Source organism: Gasterosteus aculeatus, chromosome 5, assembly GCF_964276395.1.
Source record: "Gasterosteus aculeatus chromosome 5, fGasAcu3.hap1.1, whole genome shotgun sequence".
Lineage (NCBI taxonomy): Eukaryota > Metazoa > Chordata > Actinopteri > Perciformes > Gasterosteidae > Gasterosteus > Gasterosteus aculeatus.
Window position 1 is genome coordinate 13,597,199 of NC_135692.1, and position 18,490 is coordinate 13,615,688.

General features: G+C 46.3%; 1 protein-coding gene and 1 long non-coding RNA gene across 10 annotated transcripts in view; one reads left to right on the top strand and one right to left on the bottom strand.

Annotated features, from left to right (window-relative positions):
* Positions 1–18,490, top strand: part of plce1 (phospholipase C, epsilon 1) — a 56,013-nt gene that overhangs the window by 22,145 nt on the left and 15,378 nt on the right. For 5 of the 9 annotated variants that reach the window (XM_078103519.1, XM_040176319.2, XM_078103522.1 and 2 more), the window contains 19 exons: positions 3,577–3,701; positions 3,811–3,953; positions 10,816–10,970; positions 11,084–11,251; positions 13,396–13,541; positions 13,624–13,771; positions 13,873–13,983; positions 14,068–14,177; positions 14,284–14,394; positions 15,178–15,219; positions 15,530–15,658; positions 15,745–15,881; positions 16,346–16,452; positions 16,629–16,753; positions 16,866–17,010; positions 17,209–17,373; positions 17,463–17,577; positions 17,720–17,888; positions 17,989–18,111. In XM_078103519.1, coding sequence (XP_077959645.1) covers positions 3,577–3,701; positions 3,811–3,953; positions 10,816–10,970; positions 11,084–11,251; positions 13,396–13,541; positions 13,624–13,771; positions 13,873–13,983; positions 14,068–14,177; positions 14,284–14,394; positions 15,178–15,219; positions 15,530–15,658; positions 15,745–15,881; positions 16,346–16,452; positions 16,629–16,753; positions 16,866–17,010; positions 17,209–17,373; positions 17,463–17,577; positions 17,720–17,888; positions 17,989–18,111 — 2,474 coding nt within the window. Of the gene's footprint in view, positions 1–3,576; positions 3,702–3,810; positions 3,954–7,351; positions 7,613–10,815; positions 10,971–11,083; positions 11,252–13,395; positions 13,542–13,623; positions 13,772–13,872; positions 13,984–14,067; positions 14,178–14,283; positions 14,395–15,177; positions 15,220–15,529; positions 15,659–15,744; positions 15,882–16,345; positions 16,453–16,628; positions 16,754–16,865; positions 17,011–17,208; positions 17,374–17,462; positions 17,578–17,719; positions 17,889–17,988; positions 18,112–18,490 lie in introns of those variants that run through there. The other 4 variants (XM_078103520.1, XM_078103524.1, XM_078103521.1 and 1 more) reach the window with 2 other exon arrangements.
* Positions 1,287–4,332, bottom strand: LOC144408018 (uncharacterized). The gene is made up of 3 exons (XR_013467764.1): positions 4,260–4,332; positions 3,746–3,946; positions 1,287–3,265 (listed from the first exon to the last, which is right to left on the bottom strand). It is a non-coding gene; the product is annotated as an uncharacterized LOC144408018 (long non-coding RNA).

The following is an 18,490-nucleotide window of genomic DNA, read 5'->3' on the forward strand; positions in this document are numbered from 1 at the left end:
TGCGTCTTTGTGTATGTTTGTTGTTTGCACGCGTGTCCATAGATAAGGAATCGGGCCGCACTGACCCGGCACTCGCTGGGCTGCATCGCGTTGGGGGGGGTCTTTGCCTTTTAGAGCACTGGACAACATCCAGGCGGTCGAAGCGGAGCGTGCGCGTGGCGGTGAGAGGCGATGTCAGCCCCTGAGCATTTGAGTGCACGCAGCGGGCCGGCGACATCAAAGGACAGCGGTCCGGGGGCGGTTGGATTTCAGGGCGATGGCGTCGGCCTTTGCAGCTCACCGCACGCCCGTTCAGGGCCGGTGCGATGCACATGACGGCCCGAGTCCGAGTGCCTCTGCGCGTCCGGATTTGAGCGAGCGTGCGCGCGTGTTCGTCTGTGCATTCCAGATCAAAGTTCAGCGGATCTGCGCGGTGCCCCCCTGCTAAGCCTTTCCCAGAAGTGCTGTTGCTGGGCAAAGAAATTACCTCACGGGGCGCTAATGGGACTTTGTGGTAGTAGTTGCATGGGCTGTTTGGCAGTAATATGAAAGTCAAAGCTTGTATATTGGCGTAGCATGTCTATAAATACCATTTTTATTTCCGATAGGACAGGTTTTGTCCCCATCGCTGAGAAACACAGTGGTTTGAGCTTTTTAAGTAGCAGAAAGTCTCAAAATAGCGCTATTTTAATATTCGTTTTCATAGAAGGTATAAAGAAATCTGTCTAAAGTTGTGTTTAGAAAGAACATATTTTGCAAAATAAAATTGGTTTAAATTTTTTTTTTTTTTATATACACGTTACTTGATTAGCAATACGGCTAATAACATGTGCTCTTCTTTACAAGTTCTATGCACCACTTGTAACACAGTCATTGTCATCGTTACAGACCAGGACCGTCCACAGTACAGTACATCATTTATTAAAGAGACGCAGTATTCTGGGAGTAACCCTGGCGTGTTGCAAGTCGAGCTCCATCAGTTCAGCTGCCTGTGGCACTTAGAAGTTACCTTCACTGAGCTTAAGACATATTGGAACATGAGAAACAGAGTTGTGCCACCTTCCTCATATAGAAATGGCTCACAGGCTGAATGTTAAGATGAGTACTAGTGTAAGAAGAACAACACAATGAGGATGTTGGTATTGGCCGAGCTTAATCCTGTGTAATGGAGCTGCGATGCAGTTACTGTCTCTGTGCCCGATGACACCGTGGCTTCGTCATACAAAAGAGTCCTCTGTGTCTTTTGTCCCTGCAAATCTACATTAAACCTGGTGATTGGGAAAAACCGTGAGTGAAACCCAACAAATACCATTAATTTATGGATTTATTATTGTTGGAACCTCCCCCCCTCTCACTCCTCCACACCTTTTATCCCTCGTGCCTTTCATTTCAACAAGTGCTTGTTATTTATGGATTCGCTTGTCTTGGGACATCTGTGAAAGCTGAGAAGAGAAACTTGTTATTCATAAACAGTCTCTCGCTCTTTTCAACCTTTAAATACCTCTGACGCCCATTTTATTTTTTGTGCGTTCGCACACATGCTACTGCATTCTGGAAGTCGGTCCGCGTGTCCGTGTTTGTTTGCGCGGAGGTTAGAAGATGCGATTTTTTTTGTTTCTGCACCTGAGTGAGGAGGTGAGCAGCTGCTTTGTGTCCTTAAAAAGCAGCACCACCTGCGCAAAGCGCTTTCCCTGCTTCGCCGGTCACATCTTTTACTCTTCATCAGCGGGCTAAAGAAGAATTAGCATTCCGAGTCAGAGGAGATGAAATGTTAATATTTCCGGTCCGTTGGTCTAATTGTTGCTGCGTGTTTTTTTTAAAGTGGGATCAAATAACTTGAGTGATGACGACGGGTCCCGGTAGACGTTCTACTCCTCCTCGGCTCTGACAAATGGCAGCGTGACCCCCCGTCATTGAGCTTGGTCAGTCTGCAAGGAGGACCGTGGGTTCCGTTTGGTGGATATCGGCCTCCATCGTCATAGGAACACACCACATCTGATGCACATTTTTGCATTGCTGAACATCGCTGGTACGCTGGGAGGTTATTAACTGTAACTCTGGTATCAAGCATTTCCATGGGAAATGTATTCTGGGGAATTATTACAATGATTCTGTGTAATTATGTTTTCAAAAGAAGGATCTGTGATGGTAACATTGAAACTTGGTTTAGACATTTGTCCTTTTTTTATAGTTGCCATTAAAATGTCGAACCGCCAAAACTGAAGTCGTAACCCGGACAGCTTGGAGCGAGATGGAGGCTACGTAGGACACGAATGAGACGTGTTGTATTTCTTGGCTCAGGCGGAGTATTGGTTTGGAAACATGAGTACAACGTTTACAGCTTTGACACTCAGCACTGAAATATTCAAGCAATGTGAAATAATCCTTTTGGGTTTTATTTGTTATATTTGTTATGGGGAAAAGTGCCGTTTTGTTAACTGAGAACCTGAATGCAGGCTTTTAACTCTGTGTCACATGTGGAGAAAAAACCCCTTATAATTAATGTAGCAGACTTTGTGTCTGTTCAGTGGACATGCACAGTCTCTAGAGGCTGATTGAAAGAAATAAATGGGCCTTTTGCCACAAATGTGAGTCAGTGAACTGGAGAAAGAAAAAAAGATACGACATCAGAGGCGCTGTTTGTGTAAATGTTTTTGATCTGATTTCATCACCCTTTTCCCCCTCAATGCAGTACGGCTAACATACCCAGGAAGAAGTGTGTGCGTGTGTGTGCTCCGTGTCTCACCCTTTCTCCCCTTCTCCCTCCTGCTCTCTCGCAAACGCGCACGCTGGTATGTCTCCTTTCCCTCGGGAGGGCCCTGATCTGACAACCGCAAGTTCTACACCCCATGCACAGGAAACCCGTCCCACTGAGACAACAGGCCACTTACTGTGTGTGTGTGTGTGTGTGTGTGTGTGCGTGTGCGCGCGCACAGGACATGTTGTGAGCAGTAAATGCAGATTCATTTAATTATGAGAATGTACAGTGTGAACCCGGTGGATGAGTCGAGGCACACATCTTCTTATTGACAACCTAACCCAACCCATTTTCTATTTTTCTATTTTCTCTTTAAACCTTTTATTGCCCCCCCACCGCCCACTTTGTCACCAGTATCGATTTTGTCCGGTTTTGCAACGTCCACCCCTGCTGGAGGCATAAGTGCCCACTTAAAGTTGCCGTAATGGTTTTTCTCTGAAAATGGTGCCAGAAGAGCTCTTCTGCAGGTCCGTCAAGGACAAAGTGCGAGTCGGTGGTTTTGGATGATGGATGTTTTTCTTCCGTGTCCTGTGAAGAGGGAAGAGCGCAAAGTGAAGGAGGGAGGAGGCTTTTCTCTGAGGTCTCTATTTATCCCTGCGTGCACATTAGTCCGTGTCACTCTGCTTTCTATCCCGATCCTTCCCATCTCTCATGTGCCTCCATGAACATGCTTTTGTGTCTGTTCCTCCGCGAGGAAATTGCTTCCTGTAGTGAGCACAGCAGAGGAGCTGATGGCGTTGGTTACGCAATAGTCTGAAAGGTGTCTTATAAGTCTGATTTTTATAAGTCTTCTATTTTTACTCACTAAATGACACATCTGCCGACGACTCCCTCAACAGGTCAACAGCTACGTGCAGGAGGGAGAGGAGCTCAACCTGAATCACCCCGCCAAACGGCTCCTTCTCGGACCCGACCCGAACCCCTGCCTCCCCCCCCGGCGCCGCCGCCCCTCTCACCCGCCGAGGTCCGTGGCAGATTTTAGTTTTTTTTTCTCAGTTTAACGCTCACCAAATTGTCGGCGCCGACTTCACCGCGTCGTCTCCCTCTCGCCTCCGCCTGCCGTGCGTCTCTAGGTTTTATCGGGCCTGTCGTCAGAGGACGTCGGTGTGTTCGGTGCTGACCGGAGCCCTGCTGGAGGCCACCGCCGCTCTCGGCTCCCGCTCCGCTCTGCCGTACCTGTTGCCCCAGAGCCCGAGCGGCCACGCCGTGCTGAAAGGTGAGTGTTGCACCAAAGTGTGTATTGAAATGTTCTCCCTGTCGCTCTTTCGCCTTCTCCACTCCGTTCTCCATGCTCACAATGTGGACGTGGGGAAAGAAGAAAGGGAGAAGGAGGAAAGGCCTTTTTTACATTACAGGGTCCACACGACACTGATGCACACACGCAAAAAGTGCACCGCCACACTATTTACCTACTTTAAATTACACTTCCTGAAATACTTTGAGGAAAAAACACCAAAGTAATGAACGCAAATTCCCATCATGCACCTCGCGTCTCTCCTTCGTTTGTCTCTCTCTCTCTTACCGTCGACGTGACTTCCTCTTCCCAACCAGCCGGGTAGTTAGTGGGTTGCTCAGCTGTTTATCCGCCTTCTCCGCAGTGATGTGTGCGGATGACATGAATGCAAGCCGATCCCCACATTCATTTCCACTGGCTTCGGTCCAAGGGACAGGCCGTCTCTCGCAAGATCAAGGAGTCGCACGCACGCACTCATGCATGCACGCACTGACTCACGCACGAAATTGTTTGTTTTCGACTTGCTTTAGTAATCATCATGTTGATAACAAACTTTTTTTTTTAATTTCGTTGGTCAGGTTTTGGGTGGAGAAAAAACACACACTCACTGGTATGCACACCTACACATGCGCTCATACAGCACATACCTTCAACATGACACTGTGTTATGTTCTAATGTGGGTTGCAGGAAACAGAATCAAGCCAGACGCGTGCACACATAGCAGCTCAGAAGTCTTGGCAGGAATAGGATTTAATAGGCGCGCACACACACAGACACACACACACAGCATGAAAGACTCCCCGTCTAACTATGTCTTTCTCTGTAACTCCAGAGCTACCCAGATATTGCTCATGAACATTTTACCTCGGAGGAGACTCGCAGACACAAGGAAAGAAAAGCTCTGGTTCACCGTTCACCTGCATGGAAACTATCTGTGTCGCTGTGACATTTAAATCATTCAACATTTATTCTATTCTATATCTGCCTCCGGAGAAGATAATGACCCTCTTAACAGAAACATATACGTTTTGATTCATTTCCTCAGCGCAATGCTATGCGCTTAATTATGAAAATAATCAAAGAAAGTGTTGCTCTAGAAAATCGTTTTCTTTTCTGCAAAAAAACTGAATACTAGGATGAGGCTTATTATGTCTTCCAAGAGATGTCAATTTCCTGAAGGTTATACTAAGTTATAGCCCTCTGAACACTTGACACAGTACTGGTCCTCTTTTCAGTGTTTCGACGTTTAAAATGAACATGTGCAAATGGTAAATATGGTACGCTTTCGTAACACTTTACAATTGTAATAGAAAAAGCTTATGCCTGTTTTTTTTTTTTTTTAGTGTACCACTTTGGCACCAGGATGTCTATTGTGCATTTTGAATAAATACATCTGTTATGCCTTTTTCGGGTCAGTCTTTTCAGTCTTTACCAGCCTGTGGTACCTTTTTTTTAATACTAAATGTAGGCAGGAACTTGTGACACAAGACTGACTTTTTGAAATAGACATTGAATTGAGCTTTTAGAAACACGGTGACCACTGTGGTCCACCCCATCTGGGCATTGCATTTATTTTCCATTGTCCTCTATGGTGAGCGTCCCCTTCATGTCATCTCCATAGAAAGAGTTGTTTTGTTCTCTCTTCATACATTTCCTCTCCTTATTTCTTTTTGCCTTCGTCCTCTTGAAAATGCACCTGTCTAACAAGGGAACAAATCAAGAATGTAAGGTTCATATTTATGACACAATAACAACAACTAAGCGATATGGAGGTTGTTGCTTTGTCTTGTGGTTATATATTATGATTTCTATCCAATCCTGTACTCATAAGGTATTTGATATTGATTCAGAAAAGCGGCAGCAAAACTGAAGTTTAACTTAACAAACTTAACTTCAACTCTCAAGGATTTCCAGGTTAATCGCCTGGCAAACCTTGTTTGAAATGTTTTTCTAGACCTTCTGCAGGGGCCTCATCCCCCTGGTTCCTCTGATGCACGTGGAAGACGTGCATCTTTCTGTGGCATTGCAATAATTTGGTTTTAGTGGCAGGTCAACCGGAACGTTGTGGAGATGAGTACGCACATATCTGGGTCAGTGCGACAGCCGTTTGTCGTCAGAGTAAACTTACAAAGACAAATACTCGACAAAAAGTTGTTTGATTGTTTCCTGCTTGTGATTCACGGATCACTCATCATCGTTTTGATTTTTATTGTTGGAGGAAATATTTGTTTCAACAATCACAGACTTGAGTACCTCGCCCACCAAATCTGGAGTTCAACTGGATCTGAAATGAACAGCGAATGATTTGTCGTTCTTGTCGGTCATTTTAAAGCAGTACTTAAGGAAAAAATGTCCAAAGCTTCTGAGAGGAAGTGCCGTCATTGGTGAATGTCAGTTTAGGATCATTCTAATACACACTGAGAAAACCACCAAACAAAACAATTAACCCTTGGTGAAACACAGCTGTTATTAACTAAGCTTATACATTCATGCCATACAAATAGTAGAAATCTAATGTCCGTATTGAACGTCTGTATCATCTGTTGGTAAAAGTGAAGCTCCACTGTGATTTAGTTCATTTGAGCAGTTGGTGGTTAAAGGGCTTTTCTTGACCTTGTTTCCTCTACAGCACAATTTGCTGCACTGTTAAAACGGAAGTGGGCTGCTCAGTAATCAGCCGCCATCCACCTCGATATTGGTGTTTCTTTCTTTTTTTCCTCTTCCTCTCAGTTGACAATGTACGTAGTGTTTTCTGCCAGGGGGAAGAGGAGGATGAGGGAGGGCAAGTTTAACCATTATTGCTAAAAAAAAAAAAAATCCCCTGTGATGCTTGTGGGTTATTAAAACTTTCCAGTAAATATTGCACAATGATGTCTTCTTCATCAGGTAAAATCAAAGTTGATAACGATTTATCCTCACAGAAGCGTAGCGGGCGTTTTGTGATGACGTCGTGTCTCGGGGCGGCGACGTCCCTCATTCTGTGATGAGCCACAGAAGCTCTGATTGAAATCTATTGATTATAACTAAGTGATTCATCATTTTCACTCGGATGTTAACGCCGCGGTGACAACCTGCACTTTACTGTGATTTATATCATTTCCCATTTTATGATTCGGAGGGGGAAATGGTTTTTTGGACACATTGTTATTGCTTGTATTGTATGTGCATATGAGTTTGTGTGTGGTCCTGCTGGTGTGGGGGGGGGGGGGGGGGGGCTGGTGTAACTTCTAGAACGTGGCTGTGAGCTATGTATGGTGTCAGTAAAGAGTGGGCGGGGGAGAAAGAGAGAGAGAGAGAGAGAGAGAGAGGGGGGGAGAAAGTGAACGTGGTCCGGAGAGAGCGAGGTCTCTGTTTGCTGCTGAGGGAGGAGGGAAACCACGCGAGTGCACAGAGAGAAATAGACAAAGATACAGCGGGAGTCGGAGAGATCGCAAGTGAGAGAGAGGGTGAGGTTGAGGGAGAGGGAGAGCAGCTGCAGGAGAGAGAGAGAGAGAGAGAGAGCGAGAGCGAGAGAGACGTCTCGAATGTGGACAAGTGCACTTGGGTGTCCTCTGCACTGAGCTGTCAGTGTGGCAGCGGAGCGGCCAGCTGTATCCGGCTCCCATGAAGCCCTCTCACAGAGCCGAGTGCAAGCTGACCGGTGAGTAGAGGAGACGCGAGACCCGGCGCTACGGAACCGCGTCCGTTTGTTCCACGCGGGTCTTTGTAATGTGGGGTATTTGTGGATGTGGTGATTGGAACTGCTGCGTGTTCGGCACTCAGCCCCAAATCAAAGGGGGGCTTAATTCATTTAACAAGAGCACTCGAAGCATTTGTTTACATGCTAATCCGGGGTCTGATTATGAGCATCTTGTTTCAGTATTTATTACACATTCAGTGATTTTGGTTTCATCTTTGCTGCAGATGTAAAGTTTGTATATGATGTCTTTAGTTTTCTTGCTTGATTTCTTGATTCTCAAAATTGGACATATAAAGCTGCTTATTGGCAGAAACCTGAAACAATGAAAATGATTCAAAATGTTTCTGAGATGAGACTGTTTTATCTTTTTATTGCTCCACTGAAGTCAAATGCATCGTTTGCATGAATATGTGCTCATTATTTGCTCTTTGTCAGATTTTGCTTTTATCAATGAGCCTACTTGGCAATATTTGCATTGCTTCCTCTCAAGCAAACTCAAAATGTGCCAAATACTGATGATTGGAAACCCACCTGCTGCAAGTCTATTTTTTTTAGTAGCATGTGTATTAATCTTGCATTGCTTCGATTTATCAACACGCCCTTTTGCGGTTTGTGTGGTTTCCTTTTATATTTTCCTCCTGAATTGCTTGATTTCTTCAAATTCAAGGGGATTGTTTGCGTCTTAATAAGTGAACTACATTTGGCAGTGACTTTGCGAACCAATTTGGAACTTTCACCACGTGACATAGATGTGTGATGGATGATGTAGCGGTTGATAACCTGTCAGAATGACGGCCAGGAATGTCGGCGCCACTGGTCGGCTTCGCACCGAGTAGACCCCCAACAACTAAGGCCACACGTAGCTTTAGACCTATCTGGTGTCTGAGGATACAGTAACACGCCTGACAGTAGAAAACCAAACCACCAGAAGGGCCCACGTGTCGTCAGGTCACCGCGAGGTCATTTACCTTCACCTGACTGAGTTATCTGACTTGAACAATGCTTTAATTTGACCTTTAGGACTCATAACAAGGAGCCTTTTGCTCAATGAGTCTGAACTTCTTATCCACTAATGAAGTAAGGTCAGAAAAAGCCGCGTGCTGTATTAATGTGTGCACGTGGTTCCTGTGTGCACACAGTGTACGTATATAATCCGTGTCAGAACTGCGTGTTCTTATCAGATCAATGTGTTCTGCTGTGTGTGTGTGTGTGTGTGTGTGTGTGTGTGTGTGTGTGTGCGCGCGCACATATTTGTGGTTGTGCGTGTTAGTCTCTGTGCTCCTAGTTGTCGATTTTTATTTACGAGTACAACCATTTTTTGTGTCATTTCATTAATAATAATAAAGTAATCATAAAGCGGAGGATGGTTTTAATATTCCACGCAAAAATGGAAAATAGAATAAGATGGTTGTTTTTCAATAGAACTGTTTCTTTATGATTTATATGTTCCTGGCTGATTCGCTCAGAGTCCTTTGACTGGAGCTGTTTTTAATGCACCCGTTTGAGTTGCATTCATTCTGCAGTGGGGAAGTTGTCATCAGCTCTAAACGTGGTTGTGGGAACGATGACGGTCTCCGTTCAAGGTTCTGCTCCTTTGGTCGGTGTCATAACTTAATTTACTGAGTGAACAAACCTCAAATCACTGCTGAAAGATTTTCTTTTTCACCTTTTTATAACACACCTACAGTACCAGTCAAAAGTTTGCCCTTTCACGCCTTCTCATTTAATTGAATAGGAAGGTGTTTTGAATGCAGCTGTGTAGTTGCATTTGTCTCATCTTAAGTGTGATTTCTGCATGCATTACAGATGTGTAGAACCATGCACAAACCTCACAGAGACCCCGGTCAACTACTGGTGGGTCTCATTCGTTTATCCCACTTTGTGGAAGTGTGGATTTTGGACAGCTCTGGGCCAGAGATGACAAATGTTGCGAATCAGAGCTCCGTTTCTTCTCCATTATCTGTACCACAGCACGATTTCCTGGAGTGTGCGACTTAGCAGTCCCTATATTCTGCAGTGTCATGACACCAGGCTCTCTGAAACACTTTATTTCCCAGTCTAATGTAATGCAAATATGGCAATAAGAGATGTGTCTCAGGTTGGGGGGGATGCGTGAACCATCGTTCATAACCCGAGGTCCGTCTCCGCGTCGGACATTTAGAAGACTTTGAGGATTACGCTGTCTCCGACTGTAAGAGATCGCTCTCACCTGCTGCGTAGGATAAACAATCAAATCTGCTCTTCCGCTGTGAGTCAGTATACACAAATCAAAGTGTGTAAATAAGCAATATGCTCCCGCGGAGCAGCCATTGCTGTTGCCACGGCTACCTGTTGCACATCTCAAGTGGCGCCAAGGACAACCTTTTAGTGTGTGTCCTCGTGTGCGCTTTCAGCGCACCATTCAGGATGTGTGTGGTGGGCCATGTGCAGAGAACGTGCTGACAAAATATGCTGCAACGCCTTCCTTTTCCATCCCTGTTGTTTTACTGATAGCAGCTGAGCACTTCTGTCGGAATCAATGCCGTTGGGTTCGACCGGTCAGAATCCTCACCTCAGAGGAGGGGAAGCAGCAATCTCCTGGTGACCAAAAATGCCCTTTTCAATATCCTGCTCGTCCCTCTGACTGCTCCTGAAAAAGCTCCTGCAGCGGAAAAGTCCTGTTTAGTTTATGTGGCTTTCATCCCAACAATGTACAGTATGTCCACCTGGCAGCTCCAGCGCCGGTTCAGAAGCCGTCCATTAGTCCTCTTGTTAGCGGACATGAGAACAGGTTTGCGCGCGCTCGCGTGTGTAAACAGACAGACTAATGGACCCGACTGAAATCCAAACACAGGAAGCTGGCAGGTGACCAATGCTGTTTGCTTCTGGAAGGTTGGGTGGGGGGGGTTGCAGACTTCTCTGGGATGGCGGAGAAGGTGTATGTGGAATGCCGGGATGGATGGAACGGAAGACTTGGGACATTCAGGTTAATCTTTTTCAATTTCGTCTTTCGATTCCTGTTTAAGAAACGGCGGCCGCTTCACGCGACCTTGATACCAGTGGAGGCCATGCAAGCTGAAGCGTCTGCCAGTTTTTAATACGGCACGCCAACAAGATGGACGAAGTAATGCAAAAGTCCTAATGTGTCTGTCCTTCTGTTTGCTCCTCTTTACCCGTCCATGCAGAGCGGCAGCTGGCCAGCAGCATGACCAGCGGGGGTTCTCTTCAGCCCAGCGCCAGTGGGGTCAGCAAGGAGCTGGCGGAGGTGCGTCACCTCGTTCAGTTCCCCGAGGAGATCGCCTGCATCCTCACGGGGCAAGAGCAGGAGCTTTACCAACGGGTGGGCGGAGGGCGCGCACACAAGAACACACCCCACAACCGTTTTGTCGTATCCGTGCTCAATCCCAACAGAGCGAGTAATAACAATTCAGTCGTCTTGTTCCTTCCCCGCAGGTGTTTCCCCTGGACTATCTGTGTTTCCTCACCCGAGACGTGGGCAGTCCTGAGAGTCGGACCAAACGGCACCACCATCTCAAGGCCTCGCTGTCCGTGCCCGCCATACCTACCCAGAGTGCTCAGCGAAGCAACGCTGTGGAGGACCTGGTGGCGCGCTTCAACGAGGTGAGGGGGGTCTGGAACTGGAGTCCAGTTCAAATCAATTGCAAATCTGTGATGCCAACATGCAAACTATGTGAAATATTTTAATGCTGCACCTTCGGAATGCCTTTGACTGATGCACACGCCGCGTGCACAAAAGTGTGTTTTGTGTGTGTGTGTGTGTGTGTGTGTGTGCTCGCGGTGGTGTAATTTGGCTTTGCAGAGACCTTGTTTCTTTCACGGTGAGCGACATTGAGAACACGCGCAATCACAACGGTTGTGCTGCTGCGACAGAGAAAGCAAGCAAGGGAGGGGAGGGATTGATTGGAAATGATGATGTCACCTCGCTCACATCAGCTGGTTTTCATTTGAAGTCGGCGAGAAGAGAGAGACACGGCAAAAGTCAAATGTGCACTGAGGCCTTATATGGGCGCAGTGGAACGAGAGTCGGATGACAGCAGGGGTTCTCCCGATGAAGCTGCTGATAATCGCGGGTCTCTCCGAAGATGATGAGATATTGTTGGTGTTATTCTTTTCGGCTGTGACTCGGCAACACAGTTTACATGTGGTGTTGTGTCAAACTCGTGTTGTATTCTATTTATGAACGACTCCAACAAATCATCATTGGCACCTTTTGCAGACCAAGTTTACAGGAACCAAGCTTTTTTTTCAAATAGGCAAATGAATAAATAGATATTTTCCACAACTTGCTGGCCTGTTTTCACAGTAAATCCACATTTTTTTGATTCGCGGTCTGATTCCTTTCCTCACACGTGAGAGAAAACGTTTTGTACATTTTAATCCAAATTTTCCCAAAGGTATTTAATGGTTTCCATCCTGTTCTCGTTCGAGCCATGTATGGGAGTGAGAGATTATGCGGTTAAAATGGTGAATATTTGGAGGCAACGCCGAGTGAGAAGTTTGGGCCCCCTTTGTGTTTGTTTCAGAGTGTTTAGCTTAGACCAGTATTTGTTTGTGTTATTGACTTTGTCATAGTTCCCTGTCAACCTTGGTTATGTAATTCATGTATCAAGGAGAAACCGACCCTCATAGCTAAACTAATAACACGCCAACACATGGAGACCGGCCGGCTGACGGACAGTCAAAGGAGGGATCAGTTTGCACGTAGCGCCGGTTCGATGTGTGTCAGTTTAAAATCGGGTCAAGTTGCTGATCATAACAATTGTGTCACGGAGGCTGAATCTTTTTTTTGCACCAAATAAGTTGGTTTTAGCGTAGTTTAGTGTTTTTCCGATCTCCTTTTCCACTCTACATATCTCTTCGTATCCTATTTCATTATCGTTCAAACACTTTTGCTCTGTGGAACTCCTCCTCGCCAGCTCCGGTGGGGGCTTTTCTGTAACTGACCATCAGAAATGTGGACAAATGGAAGTAGATGATATGTCCGATATCCAGCAAAAGGCTCAGCAAATAGACCCTGTGCTGGGGTTTGTTGTGCTGTTTTCATTGTCCCGACTCGACCAAGTTTTAGTTCTGCTGAACTGCATGAATACGTGTTGTATGATTTGTAGGAAAACTGGTGCAACTTTGACTTCAAGCTTCTTAATTTGAGCGAGCGGGACCAGTTTAGAGGAAATCAAATAATATGGTTTTTAAACGTGTGTGTAAAGCTTCAACAGAAAGACCTTAAGAGCAAAAAGCCGCTAGATTGGATCTTTTCCTGTATTCTTGGTGAGAGAGAGTGTGTGTGTGTGTGTGTGTGTGTGTCATTCTCAAAAAATGTGAAAGGAAGCTGACCCTGATACATATCTGCTTCTTCCATCATGTATTTTCGCGCACGCTGGAGAGCAGTCAGCTTGATACATTACTGATCTCAACCGTGTGTGTGCGTGTGTGTGTGTGCGCGCGTGTCAGTGTGTGGCCAGCTGGCATAGTCTTGCGCATGCATTATCACTTCAGTAACTTGCCATCACAGACTTTAAAAGAAAGGATATGAGCACAATTAAGACGCACACGCAAGAGTTTCTGTACCTGCTTGTAACAACAGGCCGACACCGGCAACATTGATGTACACATACGTATGCGTATTTTTGGGGAACAAGAAAATGAAAGAATAAAAACAACATGAAAAAATCTGTGGGCAGCACAGACATAAATACTATCACTAGATGTTGCTCATGTTTCTTTTGTGTATTTAAATTTCCCAGGTGAGTTCGTGGGTGACGTGGCTTATCCTAACGGCGGGCTCCATGGAGGAGAAGAGGGAAGTGTTCTCCTATTTGGTCCACGTTGCGAAATGCTGCTGGAATATGGGAAACTACAACGGCGTCATGGAGTTCCTGGCCGGACTCAGGTTGGGAGACACGGACACAACTCAGAGGATCATTCTTTCACCCTGCTCAACCTGAAACACCGAAACGCATTTTGTCCCCCAGGTCCCGTAAAGTGCTGAAGATGTGGCAGTTCATGGACCCGTCGGACATCGAGACCATGAGGAGCCTGAAGGACGCCATGGCTCAGCACGAATCCTCTTCCGAGTACAAGAAGGTCGTGACAAGAGCTCTCAACATCCCCGGATTCAAGGTGGGCTGCTGTCAATTCAGGTTTGGTTTCATTTGTCACGAAAATAGCTCACATCACAGCGAGGAAACGGTGCAGTACCGGACTGCTTTTCTGCCCCCAAGGTGGTGCCATTCTGTGGGGTTTTTCTGAAGGAGCTGAGTGACGCGTTGGATGGGACCGCGAGCATCATCAGCCTCAAACCTCCTCTGTACAACACCGAGGACTCAATAGAGGTGCGGTAAACACTGTACGTACGCGCAATAACGCGATCGCCTCAAGTGGTACGAATCCCCTTTTGCGTGTCGTCCTCTCTGCAGTTTGTGTCTGACTACAGCGGCCAGCACAACTTCATGTCGCGGTCGGGTCCAGATGGACTACACGTACCAGAGAAGGAAGCTACTGTCAGCAACATCCTCCAGATCATCAGGTACGCGACCGGCTTTTAAAACGTAACCACTGCCCTCTAATTTACGCACACTTCTGGTCACCACTTAACTTGATTCGCCTGTGCCTTTCCTCTCGTTGCTCCTCAGATCTTGCAATCGCAGCCTGGAGGCAGAAGATCCCGACGAGGCCTCGACCGATCCCTCTTCTACGTGTCCTGCGTCCGCCAATAACTCCTTCAGGGACCGCTGCCGCAATCAGTCAGTAGCCCTTGTTCCCCGACAAATTAGCAGCCCGTAGCTCAGCGTGGCACACAGAATAGCTTAGAAGGGATCTATTGTTTCAAAATGTGACCTTTTCTCGCAAAAGTGTTTTTCCATATTCTCCTTTTCACAAACCACAGGACAAATAATTTCTTAAAATGAATAAGACGACCGCTTATTTTTCATTATCAATCAATTTAAATGTGAATGTTGTAGTGGCTGTATGCTAATTATCATCAGATTCATTAAATAACCTCGTCCCCGTCGTTCTTCTGCAGCACAGTCACGAGTTTTATCTCACAAATGAACAAACGCACATTAAACATATTGCTGTTCAGACGCTGTCTTCGTCACACGCGCTTCTTTGTCTCAGAGACGGGAAGATAGCGGGTTGGTGTCCCGTCAGGACGGGAAGGAACGGAGCTCTGGCACCTTTCAGCGCGCTGGTGGCAGGCGGCTAACGACACCAGCTGGAGTTCGGACACGAACAGACAATGTCGTTAGAAAACTCATTTCATTCTGAACTCGGCCTGTGGTGTTTGTATTAAAGGCACCTGGAGACTGTTCTGTCTTTTTTTTTGACAGTTTTCTCTGACCCGTGAGTTATTATTTCAAGTTTGGAGCTCATGATAGCAGCTCTTATTTCCTCTTGGCTCGCGGTGTACTCTTCATTTTTCTGGACCGGTGTGGGATGTGGATAATTATTATTACTGTTTTATCTTTCACTCGAGAACTTCACCCTTCCTCTCCTCCTCTTGTGTCTCCTTTTTCGAATACTAGTTCCCATTCATTTAGGACACCGTCCGAGTCCCAGCGTGTTTTGTAAGTGGTTAGAGGAGGGTCGGGAGTGTCATTATCACCACCTGACATCAACATGGTCTGAGTTTGAGTAGACGCTTGTTTGGTAGTGAAGGAATGCGCAAAGACAAACGCATGATGCTTCTGCTTGTTCAACTGACTCACTACAGTACAGAGTCCTTGTTTGTCTCTCGTGATGCAGGTCGTGTCTTACTTTGCATTTTATTTATTTTTTTGGTTGAAATAAATGTAGAAATTGCCCGTAACTGAAACTTAAATGATCTGATCTCACACTGAATGTCCGCTCTTGTGACCCGACTTCGACCACCTCCAGGTTCATGGTGGGAGACCTGTCGGACTCGGAGGGCGACCTGGCGCCCGAGCCGCCGTCGAAAGACGTGGAGTTTCGCGGGACCGAAGAGACTCCCAGAGCTTTCGGCCACGGCACTGAGCTCATCCCCTGGTAAGGAGGACGCGATCGCACTCAAACGCACGTGGAAAAGCTCAACAGGCGGCGCCGCGGTACTTTTCTTCCGTTTTCTTTCCCAGGTACGTCCTGTCGCTGCAACCAGACGTCCACCAGTTCCTGCTGCAGGGAGCTACAGTCATCCACTACGACCAGGACAGCCACCTCACGGCGCGCTGCCTGCTGCGCCTCCAACCGGACAACGCAACGCTGACATGGGGTAAAAGAAATGAAAGTGCTGGTGAAAGTTTAGTGGTTTAGGGGTCGGGGGTTGTTTACATTTAGGGTCTTCAATGTATTCAGTGTCCTGCAGTGGGACAGTTAACCATTGTTCTTAAAGGATTATTTACGACGAGGGGGGGGATTTTGTTTAGGCGGATGTCTTAAGAAGAACTTTAAATCAGCTGCTTTAACGCGTGTGTATGTCTCAGGGAAACAAACCCCATTTCCTCTCTCCTCATTGCTCTTTAACAGCGGAGGCGTCCATGATTTAATATATTTCCTGTGTCATTGTTATGTTTAAAGCATTGTTTTATTATAATGTTTATCCAAAGTAAGTAGGAACTAATGTGTTTTGTAGCCAGTCAAATTTTAAACTGGATATAAATATTGCACCGGCTGCTCAATTTCCTACGCTTTTATTACATTTCAAACATATCGTAAATGTGGTGTGTTTTACGGCAGGTAAGCCTCAGAGCGGAGGGGCTTCCCCCACAGAGCAACCACTGGGATTAGGACAGGCCGTGGTGGCAGGACTAGCAGAGGGCCTTTTGGACCTGGGAGTGGTGAAGGTGTGTTGAAAAGAGTGTGTGTGTGTGTGTATCTTCACATTGAGCCTTAATCTTGCACAGACGTTGCAATGGCGCTCCGTAAAACGTTTAGTCTCAAGCTGCTGATTTGTCTTGTAGGACGAGGTGAGCGAGTTTTCTGTTGCACTCGTGACACTAATGTTCGTTTGCATATGCAGGCAGTGTTCCTGGGTCACCGCGGAGTAGACGTTCATGCCGTGTGTTTGCAAAACAAGTTGAGTCAGATGACGGTGGAGGAAAATGGCCTCAGCCTCCTCTATGGCCTCGGTACCACAGACAACAGGTTGGTGCGGCCTGCTTTAAGATACAATCTCTGAATATTTGCGTGTTAATACTTCTAGCACATCCGTGAAACCCTTAAACGTTTCGATTTGTCTCCTTACTGCTGCCGCCAGACTCCTGCACTTTGTGGCCCCCAACCACACGGCGCAGATGCTCCATAAAGGCCTGTCGGAGTTGGTGAATGCATCCAGAAAATTAAAGAGGTTTCCCGACCAAAGGTTGCAGTGGCTTAGGAAGCAGTACGTCAGCTTGTACCAGGTAAGCTCTGAATTTCTGGTGCATATTTTTGTCAAGACTGAAGATCGTGTGATTTTGAAAAAAGTTTAGTGGTATCATCGTGAGCGAGTTTGGTCGTCGATGGTGCTCAATTTATGTATTTCTTTATTTGATGTATTATAGGACCAGCTCAACCTCACCTCTTTTAAACCGTCTGTGCTCTTGTGTTGCCTCTGTTAGGAGGACGGCAGGTACGAAGGCCCCACGCTACCTCACGCAATAGAGCTGTTCGGTGGACGCAGGTGGAACATGGGTACAGGTGGAGTGGAGAAATCTGCTGCCCAGAAGAACAGCCCGTTGAGCATCAACGATAAGGCCAAGAAGAAGAAGAAGGTTCTTGTCAGGGTCAGTACATCAAAAGAAAATGCGTTTCTTATACTGAATTGCTCCCCGTTTTTTTTAACATGAGACGTGTGTTCACACACTCGACGCAGGGAGACAGTGGGGATGCCACGGATGACGAGATGGTTTCCAGGAAAACGCGGAGCTGTAAGGAGGGACTTTATCGGAACGGACTGGAGTCAGACGCTATCGAGCAGGAAGATCCAGGTGACTTTATTAAGAGCTTTTTAAAGTCAGTGAAAGAATCAAACGTCCGCAGATGTCTGCCAAGCAAAGGTGTTACGTTTTAACAACTCAAAGGACTACAGAAAACCCGTTTTAAAAAACAACTTCTTCTTTGCCTCTATAGAGGACAGCTTCCCTGGACCATTCGCACTCTCTACTAGTAAAACCCCCGGATTGGTAGCCTCTTCCTCTTCCTCCTCCTCCTCCTCCTCTTCCTCCAGCATGGCAGGGCCCAACCATTCACGCCCACAATCCTCTCCCATTCTCTCAGGAACGGCCAAGTCACAGCCGGGGTATGTAGTGTGCTTCACAAAATGATGTTCTAAGTCAAAAGAGCTGCATTCCTTATCAACGTTACGGTATTTTTCTTTCTCTTTTCTCCGCGGATTGCAGGGCATGGAGCAGCAGGTCGTGGCACGGCCGAGGGAAAAGCTGTTTCAAAGGCTTCCAGAATCTCATGATTTCTGACAGCACAATGAGCTTCATTGAGTTTGTCGAGCTCTTCAAGTCTTTCAGGTAAAATATATCAAATATTGTGTTTTTGTTATTTGGGGTTCCCAGTAGTGAAACGGCAGAGTAAGCCGTTTTTGGGTTCATTTGACGTTCAGTAATGGCCTGTAGGCCTATATTGTATATGTATACATGTTCTGGTTATTTCTGCTACCTCACTCCCTCACCACTCCCTTTTATTATATAATTGTTCTGCTGTTATCAATAATAGCTGAAGACCGTGTGATAAAACATTCAACAAATGCTTCTCCAGGTTATCGTGCCCAGGACAGTTTCCATGGCATCTTGTCCTTATAATATTTAGCTTCTATAATATGTTTCCCTGTCAAAATGAAAGGAAACAACGTTTTTCCTTGATAAGCAATGGATTATCCTCTGACCCGTC